Source organism: Seriola dumerili, unplaced genomic scaffold (assembly GCF_002260705.1).
Source record: "Seriola dumerili isolate Sdu_G_001 unplaced genomic scaffold, Sdu_1.0 BDQW01000242.1, whole genome shotgun sequence".
In the NCBI taxonomy this organism is placed as follows: Eukaryota; Metazoa; Chordata; class Actinopteri; order Carangiformes; family Carangidae; genus Seriola; species Seriola dumerili.
This window is the reverse complement of record NW_019174497.1, coordinates 7911621-7928705: the sequence shown is the minus strand read 5'-3', so window position 1 is coordinate 7928705 and position 17085 is coordinate 7911621. Positions and strand designations below refer to the sequence as shown.

At 39.8% G+C, this 17085-nt stretch overlaps 1 protein-coding gene across 1 annotated transcript in view; it reads left to right on the top strand.

The window, feature by feature from the left end:
* Window positions 1-2911: 2911 nt before the first annotated feature.
* LOC111229790 (copine-8-like) overlaps window positions 2912-17085 on the top strand; it is a 62586-nt gene continuing 48412 nt past the window's right edge. The window contains exons 1-2 of the mRNA XM_022756260.1: window positions 2912-2924; window positions 3393-3519. Coding sequence (XP_022611981.1) covers window positions 2912-2924; window positions 3393-3519 — 140 coding nt within the window. The remainder of the gene's footprint in view (window positions 2925-3392; window positions 3520-17085) is intronic.

Below are 17085 nucleotides of genomic sequence, written 5' to 3'. Positions count from 1 at the left end.
CATTTGGTACAGATATTAATGTCCCCCTCAGGATGACTTTTTATGACTTTGACGATTTAATTTATTTTTACCCAGCACCATCATAGCCCAATGGTTTACGACTAAATACTGTACCTGCCAAACTAATGACATTCCCATCTGCCTTGGCTTTGTTGAAGGCTCTTAGTCTTGTCTTCAGTGGAAAATACCAGCTAGTTTTCCCTGTTTAATAAAAATCATTCAAACAGGTCAGGAGGAAAATTGCTCAGCATGTGATGAGGAGAAGCAGCAGCAGCTGCTCACTTTTGAGGGGTCACTTTGGTACAAATTGAAATATCTCAACAACCATTGGATAAATTAACATGAAATGTTGTACAGTCATCCATGGTCCTGAGAGCATCAAGCCCTCTGACTTTGGACTCTGACTTTGCACCAAGATGAGGTCGAAATGTATGCTTTTGGAATCAGATGTCTCAACAATTATTTACAGACTGGAACATATGAGTTAGTGAGACCCATATCACCCCATAGAAAACACAGAGCTCTCCCAACAGGTGTTTGACCTGCAGAATGAACTTTATGTCCATTTCTTCAGACTAACTGGAGCTGACACACATATTTCCAGTTTTAGCTCTCTGGTTCATGCTGGGTTGATTAATTGAGATTGTTTAGCTCAGGTGGTTTTGTCATCTGTCTTCAGTGTAACACTTTTCACTGCTGTCCAATCACAGCGTCATCAACCCTAACCCTTTCAGCTCTGACACTGACCTCAGCTCATGTGACACCTTTTTCTTACCTGACAGTTGTTGAAGGAAACAGCTCACTCCAAGTGGGTGGAAAATCAATTGCGCTGTACAAGGTGCAGTTATGCATTCAGAATAATAATAATAAACCTGCTTTGTGTTTGGTTGATTATCTGTCAACTATAGATACTTTCAGTCTCATGAGACACTGCACGTCTCAAATCATTTAAAAGTTTACATTGTCCCTCAACTGATTAGAATATTTAAGTGGCACTGTTAGTTTTATTGCTTTCCAGTTATACTCCAAACACTTATAATTGAGTTTTCTCCCACCCACAAGAATGACTCAGCTGGGTCTTCCCTGAATGATCCTAATATTTTAATGGAGGGAACACCAACTTTCTTTTTTATTTTCAACTTTTTAATATCAGTTACCTTGATATTTCAAAGAATGCATGTGGTGGAAATTAGCTGATAATTCAACTCCATCAACATGATTAGAGAAACTCATAATTTTACAGTTATTAAATAACAAACTAGCAAATTTTTTTGAGTTATAGTCAAAATACTGCAGGGAAAAGAGATAATTTATTTGTAACAATGGGCCTCTTCACTTTTCATACCCTGCTGAATTATCAGACAAAAATAACAATCTCATTTTCATTAAGAGAGAGAAAAGAAGTAAAGTAAAGAAAGCAGAAGTCCTAAGTGTGAGCTTTAAAATGCACGAATCTCCCAGCCAATAAGGAGTTTATTGATCAACAACCTTACCAACCACCTGCAGATCTATTGTGGCTGTTTTCTTAGAATCTAATTCTTCAACTTTAAATACAGTTTCTCGTCAGCTGTCTGAAGGCCGTCCTCTTCTGTGGGTCCTCTTGAAAGCAGGTTTTCCTCATTAGCATTAAACCTGGACACACACTGAAGACCCTGGAGGTTTACCACAACCTTAACCATAGCCTCTACATGCCCAAGCTCAATCCATATACCTTAATCTAACCCTAACCATAACCTTCAACCAAAAACTTGACACTTTCCCAAAAATAAATGTTAAACCCTGTAGGGGCCGGATTTTTGTCCCCACACTGTCCCCAATACAATAGATGTTGCATATACTTAGATGCTCACTGATTGACATACTACATTTAGTAGCCCCCAGCCCTTACCCTAAGTGTAATTTAGCCCTTTTGTTATTGTAATGCTGACTTTTTTTTTTTCTTTCGACATGCAACCACATGTCATTGCAATGTCAGTGGGTCTGTTAGTTGGTCCACCAACTGGTTGGTCAACCAGGAAATATCTCAACATATATTGACAGATTGCCCTGGAATTTTGTATGGACATTCATGGTCCCCAGAGTATGAAGCTAAGTGATGTTTGATAAGCCCCTGACTTTTCTTCTAGCGCCACCTGCAGGTTGAATGTTGTGGTGTGAGTGAAATGTCTTGACAATTAGGCCTACTGGATAAATTGACATGTAATTTGACTTATTTGGTTTAAGACCAAACAACTGAAAAACGAATAACATTCCCATAAGCCTCAGATGTAGCTTACTTTGTTTTTAGAGCTAATTAGCAAATATTACCATGCTAACACACCAAAATAAGATGGTAGCCTAAATAGCCTACTAGTTAGCCTATACCTGTTAAAGATCTTATCTTTGTCATTGTGTTGCTGTGCCTATAGCCCTACTTAGCCTCTCATATTTAGACATATTTGGCATGTTTTTCTAAAAAAAATTCTGAGAACCTGCAATGTTTGAAAGTTTGAAAATCCAGAGGGTTGTAAAAACACATTTTTCTAATGGTATTTCCGAAATTCCCAAAGACTCTTCTAACCTCTGAATGAAAAAAAGTCAATGATATAGAAAAAAAACACCAACAATTTCCCAAGTTGAACTTCTGTCTTGATCAAAAACAAACAAAAAAGGCCGCCGGCTAGTTATATGGATAAGAAACTGATTTGAGTCTGGGCATACTTTAAATCTTTTTCTTCTTCTTCTATTCCTTTTTTTTTATCGTTTAGCGAATAGAATATTTTTGTGTTTCTGTTTGACAATGCTGAACATACCGTTAGAACAATGGTAAGTGTTTTTAAATGACCCTGGTTCTTAATATTTCAGAGAAACCAACGGTTACTTAATGACCGGAATTTAAGCTAATATGAAACAGCCTCTCAGAGCGGCTAACATGGCTATCATGTGTACAACTGCTGTTTCTGCCTTCATCTGATTTTCTCATTATTAATCACCCCAACCTTAAACAAATCTACACTTGACCAAAATTGCCTAATCTAATGTCCAAACCTTGAACCTGAACTGAAACTGACCTTAACTCTAAAAAGAAAGTATTCGTTATCTTTGTCTCCTAGATATTTGTGTGTGTGTGTGTGTGTGTGTGTGTGTGTGTGTGTGTGTGTGTGTGTGTGTGTGTGTGTGTGTGTGTGTGTGTGTGTGTGTGTGTCTTCCCGCCCCTTCGCAACCCTCCTCTCCTCCGGAGCACCGAGGCGCACAGAGACGCGACTCCGACGCGCTGCAGCTCCGCGTCCGTGTTTTCTCTCTCCGGTGCTCCTCGCTTCAAGACAACAAACGTCTCTTTGTCTCCTCCTTGCCAAGCTTTGTGTTCATTCATCCTTCTCTCTTCTCTCAGTTCCTCTCATGTCGCCGTTAAGGCGCTGGATACGGGGCGGTTTGTGATCGACCAAGCAGCAGCTCGATGAATATGGCGTGTATTGGGGACGCAGACCCTTTCACCGCTGCGATACCTGCCACCAAAGTTGAACTAACGGTTTCTTGTAGGTGAGTACAAACTGCCGCTGGTTTGCCACATTGTCTGCTGCTGTTAGAGATACAGAGGACATGTTTATGAGTGTGACATTATCCATATTGTTCTGACATTTGACACTTGGCAGGGAGTAACTGTGGGGTCACTGTGGTGGTTGGATGTAGTGGAGAACAAACGCACTTTTATTGCAAGTGACAGTTTACTGTCATTGATTTTAGCCGTGACTGTGTCCTTTTAAAAGGTCAGGTTTGTCTTTGTATCACTGATGTGGATAAAGAATGATAAAATAAGGACTCAAATGAAGAGATGAAGGGAACCGCTGAAATTTGTGCGTCTGTGGGCAATAGTTTGCCTTTGGATGATCGCCAGGGAGGTCAGAGTTGACATATCTTTGCTGTATTCTCACATCTCCGAGCTCTGACACAGCTGCCACATGCAGAGCTCTGGGAGTGTATGTAAATCGTCACTTAATGTAATATTTCACAAATTAGTGTTTTTTCTGAGGATTTCTTGCATGGAGACTGGATGCGTGAACAGTCGGTCCAGACTGGCAGTTTTACAACGGCAGCAGCATTTCTACTCCCATCATACTGAAAACTGATAGGAGAGGGATACACTGTAGATGGAGATAGAAAGTAAGGGGGTGGGACGGAGGGACTCAATTCTGGATAATACTGGCTCATCAGACTCACCTGCAGTAGACTTTCCTATTCACAGCTTATGTATTGAATTGAATACATTTCATTTATTTACTTATTAATCTTAATTTCTATCTATCTATCTATCTATCTATCTATCTATCTATCTATCTATCTATCTATCTATCTATCTAACTTAGAGCTGACAGAGTTGTTTGATTAATCAATTAGTTGATCCACAGAAAATTTATCAGCAACTATTTTGATCATTTCAGTCAGTTTTCAATTGAAGACAGATCATTCTCTGGTTCAGCTCCTCCATTCTGAGGATTTGTTGCTTTTCTTTGGATTTTAGACTGTTTGTCAGACAAACTTGGAATCTGGGAAACTATGATGGAGATTTTCTCACTGTTTTCTTATATTTCATAGAGTGGTTGATCCATTTAACACAAAAAATAATCATCATATAAACAGATAATGGAAATAACTGTGTTTGCCATTTTCTATCTATCTTACATCAACCTTCTAGATATCTATCCTCTTCTGTACATGCACAGAGCTGAGTATTATACAGATAACTGACAACACAAGGTAACCAATGCCAAATCACAATTTCCTAAAGTGTAAGATGATGTCTTTAACTCGAGTTTTGGACTCCTGGTAGGACAAAAGAAGCGAAGATATTGATTCTATGATCACAAAAGACAAAAAAAGCAGAATATCCTTTACTAAGGAGCAGAAACTAGGGAATGTATTTGCAACACTGTTGCTGATTAATATTCTGTTGATTTTGATGATTATTTGATTAAGTGTTTTAGCTCTACTTCAGCGCTCTTCGGCATAGATCCTTCAGCTCTCTGGAGGGATGAACACGAATCTTCTGACAGACAATCCCTCATTTGTTGTTTTGATGATGATGGTGGAGAGTGTTGCCAACATGTCACTCCAAAATCTCTCCAGAAGTTTTTGTTTTAAAGGAGATCTGAGAAATGAGAGTGAAGGACATAACTTTTCACATCATGTTCATTAAAACAGAGTTGACTGATTATTGACAGGAAATTAAATGGCAACAGTTTTGATCACTGAGTAGTTGTTAAAAGTCATTTTTCAAGCAAAAAAGCCAAACATTTGGGAGTGTGGCTTTTTTACATTTCTATGATAGTAAATCTTTAGGGAGGTTGAAAGTTCATTCTTCACTTGGCAACAGTTTACAAAAACATCTCAGCCAGGGTCTATAGTATAGCTGTTCTGAAGCTTTCAACGGCATGTCATGAGCTTCATCAGCAGATGGAGTTTGCCTGGTTGTCATGGGGTTGCTATTATGAGCACTTAAAGGTCTTCTTGTCAAAGACAATTGACAAAATAATCAGTTTGAATACTTGCACTAATACAATATACAATACAACAATACAACTTGCACTTTGTGAAATTGTAATAGACACTTTTCACTATTTTATACTATTTTGTAGACCAGGCAGGTAGGCAGTGAAATAATCTGAAGATTAATTAAGAAAATTTATTATTTATTAGTTGCAGCCAAACATCAAACCATCCAGTGAGCTCTCTGTCACATATGGAAGCATTCATATGTGTCTCCACTCATTTATTCAGGTTTTTCCTTTACCCATCACCCATCAGTACAATACCAATAATGGTATAAGAGACTATACTCTATTTGGGATTTTGCATATTTTAATATTGTAATGTACAGTAACTACCTGTTAATTAATTAATCATTATAGTATCTCTACAAAATATCAGAAATGATTGAAAAATGTCACATTACAACTTCTCAAAATCCAAAGTTACAAAGTCAAATTTCTCATTTTTTCCAACAGCCACTGATATTTAATTGAACTATTACATCAGACAAAGAAATGCAGCAAACCCTCACATTTGATTGGCTGGAATCAGAGAGGATTTTGCAATGTTGTTTGAGACATTAGTCAAACAGTTAATCAGTTATCAAAATAGTTGCTGCTTAATGTTCTGTCACAAAACAATCAACTAGTCATTTAAGCTCTAAAAGCACTTTTAGTCATCCCCAAATATCATCTATATTATAATGTTAGAAAATCATATCATCATATCATATATTTATCTCATATTATAAAAGTATTTTTAAGACTCGTCGGAAATATTGTAATATTTGTCTCGGTTACAATTAATTAGCTCTATTAAGGTGAGTTTTGCTTTTTTGTTAATTATATTTTGATTGAAAACTAAGTCTTGTACACCTGTTCTGAGACACATAATGGACAGAAGAAAAAATGTGTTTTCTCTGACCTAAAATCAGTGATCTGCTGCAGGAGACCGAGCTGCTGTGGCTGTTTTATGACGCTCTAAGATAAAGATCTGATAATGGCTCGACCAACGAAGTCAGCCTGGTAATGACCTTAATGATTTTGAGATCAGAGCCCGTGAAGATGTTTCTTCCAAAATGAGGAAGCCACCATCTGGAGAAAAAAAAAGTTATTTTAAAGAGATGCTCTTCTGTTAAGAGTAATGACTCATCCCTGTTTTCTCACAAAATGCTGGTCTTACACATGCAGACTTTATGTATAACCCTGGCCCACGTGACTGTGAGAAGGAACACGTAGTTAAAGAAAGCAGATGGATGGGCAGTGAAGTTACAAATTGCTACGTTTCTTTAATGGTTGTAATGGAGTTTTGAGTCATAGGGCCATTAAGTAATGCTCTGTTTCTGAGCTAATACCATGTATTGTGTTGGAAGGTTTGGGGTGAGGGTAGAACTGCTGCTACGGTATTTGCTATTTCAACCTGATAACTAGCTTTAGCTATGTGCACCTAATAAACTGTTAAGTGTATACACATCCGCACAGGTAGTTTTGATATTATGCCCCAGGATTTGGAGATATTTAGTTCAAATCAATAGGGGAAGTGTATTTTGTTTGTCTGCTCAAAACTTTCAGTGGCTGTGGATGAGCTTTGAGAGGTTACTTATTTTTACTAGGTTACTGGAGGTGTGGTTATTAAAAAGCATCAGTGTTTACCAGGCAGTGAAGGTCTAAATGAAAGACACTATAAGACACTGTTTGCATTATGGGAAATCTAGTATTCAGAAATTTTGGAGCCATGGACAATCAGGGGTCACGGTGGCAAAATAATTTCCTTCATTGACTGAATGTTTTTTAACAATGACGATAAAATCTGAAGGCTGACCTTCATTTTGACAGATTATATTCAACTGCTTCGTGTGGTGTTGACATGAAAAGTCAGCGCATGGTCGTGTCTCTGTTCATCTTTGCTCTCCATGCCCTTCTAAATGCATAATCTGAGTTGTTTTAGGAAATTAAATACTATTAAATAGGCTCTCATTACCATTCAAAATGAAAATTGAATGAAAGGTAATAATACATTATGAAAGAATTTTGACGACCCTGTTCATCAAAATGACAGAGAACAAGAAAGTGCAACTTCTGTGGACCATAACGAGGGACTAAAAGTCAGGATATCTTGGTCTGTGCTTTACTCTGACCCTTCACTTTTTTTGACCTGACTTTTGCGCATCCCTTACTGTTACAATACTAAATCACCGGAGTACTGTGAAAGCTGAAAACCTTGTTTTTGCTGTGCTCCAGCAGGGTTGTAGAGGTGTACTCCAGGGAGTGTCAGTACACTAGAGCTGTCACTTTTCAAAAAGTCAAGTTTGACCACATTCAAACTAACACGTAACACATTCGAAGTGATTCAAACTTGAGTGTGAGAGACAGTGAACTGTCAGTCTTAATGCATGTGTGGCCATCTGTATGTGGTGTTATACAACTGCATTATGTGTTTGGAGATTGTGATGCAACTTGGACATGTATATTGTGGCCTTTTCTTTGGTGACTTTACCATCTACAGTGTAGAACTCGAAACACTTCCACACAATGATTTTCAGATGCTTTGGTGTTGTGATTATCCAATCAGCATGGCCTTGATACTTCTTATTGATTAGCTTATCATTTGAGATTGAAAACCTTATGTAATGTAATAAGGTTTTCAGTTTGAATAATATCATATAATTTTACATGTTTGAAGAACAGTTTGAATTTTGAAGGACACGTAACAGCCCTACAGTACACCAGCACTTCGCTGTTGGGTGTGGTTGGGAGTGCAACAGTATTGAAACTTTTAACCAGCGTGGGCACTACTTTTTAACCTGGTAATGAGTCACAGTTTAAACTATATGCATTAGAGTTGCAACGAATGAATATTCTCTTGATGAATGGTTTAATCATTCTGTCTATAACACAAACATGAGAACACTGAAAATGCCCACCATGATATACTAAAGCCCAATGTGAAATCCTCAAATGTCTTGTGTCCAATCAACAGTGCAAAACTTAATCATATTCAATGAAATCAAGACAAACAGCAAATTGTTACAATTGCAAAGCTGCAACTTTAAAATGTTTGCTTTTTTTTTGCATGAAAATGAACATAATAGTTGCAGATTAATTTTCTGTCAGTCAATTAATTGATTAATTGACAATGTGTTGCAGCTGTAATTGACAAAGCTTTGACAAAGATTCACATGTGGTGTTAAAAGTAAGTTTCACTGATGCACTTATAGTTGAAACAATTATCCTGGATAACAGTGCTCTCCTGTTTTGATCCTTAACATCAAAGGACAGATATAGTTTCCTCCATTTGACAGACACATCTATTGCTGAATCATTTAGTTTGATTATATTTTTAAACAGAAAATAATCATAAAAAAGTGTTTTTTTTAGCCACCTGAGGTGAAGGCAGAGTCGACACCTTCAGCAGCCCCACCAACACAAAATTTACCAGCCCTGAGCTGGTGGGTGGTGTGATTTTCCCACTTCGGTGTCTCTGCGTGTCGGCAGAGCTATTGAAGCATTCAGTCTAGATAGATCCCTTCTTTCAGTGAAAGCCCCCCTTCACTCAATAAATCCAAACCATCGCCGGACTCATCACGTGTGTAGTCAAGCAGAAGAAGTGACAGATTGATTAACTCAAGTCCAATATTGTGCATCAGTGAGAAGAAAATCCTGCCTGCTGTCTGCTGTCTGCTGCGACAGTATGCAGCCCTTTGACTGATGAACGCCTATCACTCCTGATCACAAGGCCTTGATGAGACACACTTGGCTTACTGGAGTTTAGTTTTGCACATGGATAGTAAGCAGCGAGCCTAGCAGGCCTCAAGCTGCAGAATCAAATTAATCCTGCAGATGGTCGGTCCTTGAAGAATGTTTGTGCACAAAGATGACGGTGTTCACGTCGGTGTGGCTGTCTTCTGATCTGAGTGGTCCACAGCGGAGAGATAGCCGTGACCTTTGGGCACAAAAGGTAGGAAGTGTATCCCGTCGAAGAATTGACGTGTTGTGATGTGGCTGTATTGAAGCCGGACGCTGACCTGCTGAGAGGCCGGTCGATGTGTCACAGCCGATGTTGCACTTTCCACGAGGAAGGTGAAGAAAGAGACAGAAAGACTTGTTGGAGCAGAGAAGGAATCCTGTGCGCATGTTTCTTATGTTTCAGTTCTGGACCACCAGCAGCCGACGTTACTCCAGTAACATGCAGCTTTATCAGACACATACATCTAAGCCTGACAAGGTCATTGTGGAATCATCTTCAGTACCAGTGTTTGAATGTGAGAAATTTTAAGTAGGGTTGTGACTAAGGATTTTCATTGTTAGTTAGTTTATTGATTATTATTTCAATTAGCTGATTAATCGTTTATTCACTAAAAGGTCAAAAAAATGTGAAAAGCACAATTTCCCATTTCCAAGGTGAACTGTTTGACCAACAGTCCAAATTAAAAAAGACGTGTCCTCCCCACTTGGTCGCTGTCTTCACAAGTTTGAAAATGCACTGGTGGTCCCTCCCCTTCCCCTATGTAGCCAAGATTGTGACGGTGGAAGAAGTGTCAAAGTGTTTCACACTCAACTTTTTAACTGTTTTGAGTGCACCATTTCAGGTACTCATAGTGCACTGAATATTGTCATACTTGTCAATGTGAACACACTTATGTACTCAGAAAGTGTGAATGTGGAAGAACGTGAAATGAAACTCAGCAACTGTCTTGTAATGAGGGAGGATAAATTCAGAGCAGCGAGGCTGCAGAAAATCCTCCATGTAGTTTGTTTATACAATTTTAATTTTTTTTCCTTTGAGTAATTTGTTCTTTGTCTTTCTTTTCTCATACCTATTGTTTGCTTTATCTATTATCTCAATTTCAAACTGTAGCTTCTCATACATTTCCACTTGATTCCACTTTAATTATCAGGTAGATTTGTTTGCTAATAACTAACCAAGTACAACTTCAAGTTCCATCAACTTTAGTGAAACTAGGTGGATTGAAACGTGACTAGACTGACTTTCCTGCTTGCCCTCCACTTCATCCTCTCAGTGTTGCTTTTCTCCCTGAAAGGTTCTTGGTCGTACAAATTTGGCACCATTTAGGTGAAACAGAGCAAAGAGCATAAAACCAACAGATCAAGTTGGTCTCAGGTGGCAGGTCCAAACCGCAGGAGGCCCAGTGGGGGTCATGGTGAGTGGCTGTATTAATGAGTTTTTGAAGCAGTCATTTAGCCTAATTAAGGCACCAGCCAGCCACTGTAGCTTCACCTGGTTACCTCAGAGAAGCGACATGGCTCCATCACATTACTAACCACCTCACCTCTTGCCCCCTCTGTTCTTCTGCTTTCATCTTTTGCACAGCCACTCTCCTCCATCCCTGTGATTTGAAGACATCATGTTGAGTAGTGTCCAGTGTTTGATGCCTTTCTACTGAGCACAATATGTGAGTTTTATGCAGATTGTGTGTTTTAAGATCAAAATAATGAATGACTTTCAGACTTTCAGACTTTCAGAGCCAGCAGCAAATACATTATGATGTACAGTATTTAAAGTCAAAATCTCTAATGCTCTTCAGTTAATGTACGGTTTGTAGTTTTCTTGTATGTAAGAGAGAGTGTGGTTGTAAGAGTGCATTTATAGTGTCTGGAGTTGGTCTCTGTTCTTACATGTTGAGAAATGATGATGATTAGACAATAGATGCTTTGTCTGGACCATGCTGTAAGATATACAGTAAACCGTAGCTTCTATAGTGCATGATTAGTTTCAGCCTCAACAACCCTACAGAAGGTTTGGCAGAGACATTATGTAAGAATATCACATGATCTACTTTTGGTTCAAATTCACAGAAGTTACATCCACATGTCTGTAAAAGTATGCACATGACATCTAGAGGTTATGCTACAGCCTAACATAAATATCCAGTATAAAGTGATGATAATATGACCTCACAACGAGATACAAAAGCCAAAACAGTTGTTAGGGCTCTGTATATCCAGATGTTCCATTTGAGTTAAGATGTCTGCAGACACAGTTACACAGTACTGCTGAGTCCTTAATGAGACTGCTAGAATGAAAACGTCCTGACAGAGAAGAACACCTGGAATACTACAACAGCATCAGATCTGAGAACAGCTGCACTATATGAAGGTTGAGCCAAGACAGGTGCTGAAGTCTGCATTGTTCAGGGGCTTTTGACAAAACTGACATCAAAATGCAATTAGAATGTGTTCACATGCAAAATGCAGATTAACGCGTTTAGCACTGCACAGTGGTTTTATAATACTCACAGGTTGGATTTTGGAAGTTATCGCGGCAATTATTTTATCTTTCATTGCGAGCATCATGAGGTAAACAGAAGAAATACAGTGTTCATGCTACAAAGTAATCCACCAGGAATGTGCACTTCCATGTATTTCATTGGAAAATGCAGAATCTTGCCAGATGACATGTTGCATTGCAGCAAAAGTTGAGCCAGATTTAACTTTTTTTTTTTTCCAGATGACCCTGCGTTTCTCTGCCAAAGCCTTGTGTGTTGCAGATAGGGCTTGGTATCAAACTTAGATACTTTTATGGACGTGCCAAATTTGTTTGATACTATCGAGGATCAAAAAATACCCAACCCTGTAGAGATAGAAAGCGGGGACAACTATGTTCCTGATGACACTGGAGTTTGTTGAGAGCGCAGACAACATTAAGGAAGTTAAAGAAAGAGTCTCAGTTGTCTTCTCCTTTTCAGTGAAAGACATCTAACATAGCGATTACACTGCAGACCTTCTGCTCACTATGATCACTGTTCTGTATGAGTGAACGTAAACACATTCAGTAACAAGACTCCTGTAACAAGACCTGGAACTCCAGCTTAGTAGAAAAGTAGAAGTAGTTTCTGAGGGTAATATAAAGCATGATACAGGCTTATCATATGCCTACGGTGGGTCTTCCATTAACCCCTTCTGTTAACTGTATATCCAGCTTTGGTTGGAGATGTAATATGCAGATTATTTTGCTCTTGCTTGAAGTAAGCATGGATGCAGTAGTCATTACTTTAGCAGTGTTGAAGAGATGAAGTTTAGGGTACACCTGTTGCAGGAAATCATGCAGCGTTTATATGAGCGTAAGCATATTTGATGATGTTTCACATCAATGTCAGGAAAATGTTATTGTCAGGGCTGAACAATAATTTTAAAATGGAGCCACAAAGGATTTACCGTGAAACCCTGAACACACCCAGTGGTTTGATTGGTGAAGTAGAGCGCTGATCTCCAAGATCTAGGAAGAGATATGAATGGATGAAGCAGGACTCTTGTGCAAAGTCAATTCATTGTTGCGCAATAAGGATTTTGCTCCTGCAGTCATGTTGTGGAAAGTCATTGTTCCAAAGTAACTTCAGAAGCCTTTTTTCTGTGGTGAAATGTACATGGGCTGCTGATGTGGTGACTTTCTCTCAGTAAATGTGGATTCCTTTGGCTCGTTTCTGGATGCACACCATTTTCCCCTGAAGACACATTCAAACACAGAGAATCTGGGAAAATCGTTGGGCGTTGAGAGCGTGTCCACGGTGCTTCAAAGGTGGATTGATCAGAAAAGCTCAGAGTTGTCTTCAGACTCAATTGACCTTATTGATCTGGTGTTATCCTCCGAGCTGCTGTTCATTACTGCGCCTTCGTTCGCAGTTGAGGCCTCTTTGATTAGCTGGTTTGTATCTCCACAGACTGCCACTGCACACAACAGTAAGCAAACCTGCACAATGGCTTGGAGGGCTAAATGTCAACCATGTGGACTTGCGTGAGGTTACACGATGGGAGTGAGAGAGCTTTCTGACTTTTAAGAAACAAGACGGTGAGGAGGTTTTCTTGCTGAGAACATTTTCTTGCTACTTGTGCTCCCGTCGAGTTCAGTGAGCCGGCGCTAACCCTGCCAGGGTTAAAGCCAACAATCCCGCCAGGACCACCCAGGCAAAAAATGCATGCACTCACATCCATCTCATAGCATGTGTGAAGTTATTTGGAGGAAGTTGAATGGTGGGAAATTGGTAAAGAAACTGTTGATGGCTGTTTGATGCAGTAAAATCATTTTTTATTCTATATTATCAGACGATAAAAGTTAGTGGTAAAAATGTTAATGGAGGACAGTTGCAGCGTTGATGGAAGATTTTAAGTTTCTCTTGGGAATTCCCTGTTCAGAGCTTTTTACATTGCTTGCTGTGTGTGTGTGTCCTCCATCATCAGACTGCTTAACAGACAGCTAGCTCCCTCACCCTCTTGTTAGCTGTGTTTCATCTGTTATGGTGGGACGGTTCACACCATTATCATTGTTCTTAGAATTTGGTGAAATCACTCAAATCCCTTGTGTGGGTGTGCAGTGCTTTGAGAGGACCATGCCATTTTATATGTTAGTCCATTTAATAAAACTACTTCATGTTAGGGCTGAAATAATGAGTCAATTAATTAATCTTTTGATTAAGAGAAAAATGAAAAATGCATCAAAATGCACTCAAATGACCATGACTGTGTCACCTCTCATTATTTCTTGAGAAGTTTATGACTAAACAATTAATACCTCACCTCCTAAATACTTAGGGCTCTGTAAAAAATTGTGATACAATAAGGAAATCGCTTTCTGGATTGTATAAACTGTTTGACTGCTGAAATCTGCTGAAAAATGATACATAAAGATTGGTGGTGGTGGGTCCAGTATAGAAATGTAGGAATGTAAGAAATTTGTTATGCGTGATGGGAATAATGTAACATGCAAGATATAGAGTAACTGCATATAAAAGAAGAAGTGATTCCCCTTGGCCTGTGCTTACGTTGAATTCTTGTTTGATCCTCTTTTCACATCTGGTTGCAACCCCTCAGAAAGCAGGCATGTTCAGTGTTCCCTTTTTTCTAAAGAGCTCATCTTGGAAAACATCTCAATTTCTCTCATAGAAGCCCCCCCCCCCCTTCCCTCCCTTACATACAGGTATTTAAAGCTCTCCTGCCATGTTTAGGTGACTGTGATGTAACTGGTGGGATTTCAAATGTAATTCTGGTGTCGAGGAGGGACCACTCTCATAAATGTTTGATGAACGACGAAGCACTCTGCTCGGACTGCCCAGACATTCCCCGGGCTGCCGGCGGTGGAAAGGGCTTTTTAAAGAGTCGCCTGGCTCTATCAGGGCCAGGTGGAAGCCCTCGGGTGCACATGAATCAGGGGGAGGTTCCCGTATCCATATAAGTCTATGCACGTCTGCCTGCAAATACACACACGTACAGTTGCGTGCCGTCTTTCATACACTCCTTAGACTCCTTTATTCCTCGTCTTTCCTCCGCTGCATCTTGTTTACTGCCTCCACTCATACTCCTCAGGAAGCCAACAGGGTACAGTATTGCTTTTTATTGGACATTTATCCCATTTGGCAGGTGAAGTCGCCCACTTCTCACTCTTACACAATCTTTCAGACTTTCCGCCAGTCATAAAACACAGCCCTGATATGACTAGCCCCAATTCCATCGCTTATTATCATTTATTTAAGGTTTCAGAGCTGGGGAAGGGGCCGGTGGGCGTGCCCTGACAGCGAAGCAGCAGAGCGTGGTGTTTTACCATCTGGGCCACACAGGGATCAGCACAACACAAGTGCCTGATCTAGATACATCACTAACCATCAACGGCTCCTAGACACTCGCTGCTTGTCATGCAGGACGGGACGGGCGACAGAGCGCTCACCCCGCAGCTAGCATGATAGCAAGAGCCGCTTTCCCTACTCTCCCCCTTCGCCTCTCTCTCGCTTTCTCTGTCAGCAGCAGTGCAACAATATGGACAAAGTCATGCTGCTGTGATTATTACAGCTTAAAGTAATACTCAACACAAAGTCTCTCTTGTAGGAATCAGTCACACCCTGCAGGCTTTAAAAGTGGCTGTGAAAAGTTTGTGGTTTCTTACTTCACAGAGCTTAATGGCTGAGGTAAACTTAAATTCATGGCAGGTACAATGGATCCTAAATGTGACACATTTGTACAGCTTTAATCCGTCAAATGACTCATTTCTTCCTGTTCTATCAATATGCTCAGTGTGATGCAAACCAAAATATGGCTAAATTCACAACTTCTGTCTCCGTCATCAGGTATGACGTTGGTAAGGTTGTGAGTCGGTGTGTGCATCAGTTTGTGTACATGACAGCACCTTCCTCCTGCTCCTCCAAAAGACATGAGGAAGATCCTTACTGTATTAAAGTATTGTGTGTCTAAATAAAATGTGAGACTGTCTTCACCACAAAAGCAACACTATTGGTATTTGTTGCGCAACCTATGTACGACCTACGATACTGTTATACCGTTATATATGTTATAGCGTTGCAATTAAGTTATCCTGTCAGTACAGATGTGAGATATACATATTCACATGGGTGATTTTGGAAAGAAATAAGAACCTGTTGTGAAATGTTCTCGATACAATTATACGATGAGTTTTTTTTTTTTTTTTTTTTTTTCATCACATTCATATTCGCAGGATGAACTGAAAGTCTCCCCCAAGAAACAATCTCTCATTATCAGGACTTTGCACATGATTTATTGTCACAATAGTGTGTTTTTATTTAGGATATCTCTGTTGGCCAGGACAGCCTCTGAAAGAAGTGAGCATGAGTGTGAGGAGAGGGCCCAGGGAACAGCTGCTATGCATCATGGGTAGTAGCCAGGGATTTTAAACAAGCATGCAGTTACTAAAAGGGAAGGGACCTCTTGTTCAACTACACATGAAAATACTTTTTAATTGTCTTTTGCAAGTCCCCTGACTCTAGGAATAGTCCTTGAATTGGTGAAGTACTCTTTCACTCACAGGCGACTCTACAGTAGGTTTCAGAGGACGAATGAGAATGAAGGACAGTAAATGCATACATGCTGAGAAGGACACAGAGGGCACACTTAACACAATCCAATATAACAGCTCTGGTCACTTATTATAGACACTGTTTCAGAGACATTATAACTCAACTCTATGGTATTTTTGTGAAGCTGTTGGTTGTGGTGTTGTTGATGGATTAAATCAAGATCACTTTTATATGAGTATAGTTTTAGCTCTTATGTCTGTATTACCTTCAGATGTGCTGTAAAATGCTTTCAGTAGTTCTACAAGACTAGATTTTAGATAATGTATCATCCCGCTGGACTTGCTGCTGATGGCCATGCCACTCATATTATTTAGTCTTTTTGGGTTAGCTCTATGAAAGCTTTATGTGGTTTTAATGTAGGATTTGGCAGGAGTACAAGCTGAGTGAGTGAAGGTTCACTTCTGTCCCTTTGGGTGTTGTCGGGCTTGTCCCTGTCCTTCTGGCTACCTCCCCCTGAGACCTGGACACTGTAAGCAAATGACACAGTTAAAACCACAAAGGCCCACCAGTGCTGACGTAACAGGCCGGGTCTCCCCTTTCCAGAGCCCGGGCTGCTCCTCAGTTTCTTTCTTCTCGAGTCTCAGGCAGCTGTGGCTTGTCGTCTTTGTGTGCATATTTAATTCCTTCAGAGCTGTTTAACCGTGGAGCACCTCAGTGGCGCCGAGCATCTGCTCTGCAGTGGGACTCTTCGGTGCATTTATCCGTCCCCATGCAAAGAGCGAAGACCAGAATGTCATGTAATT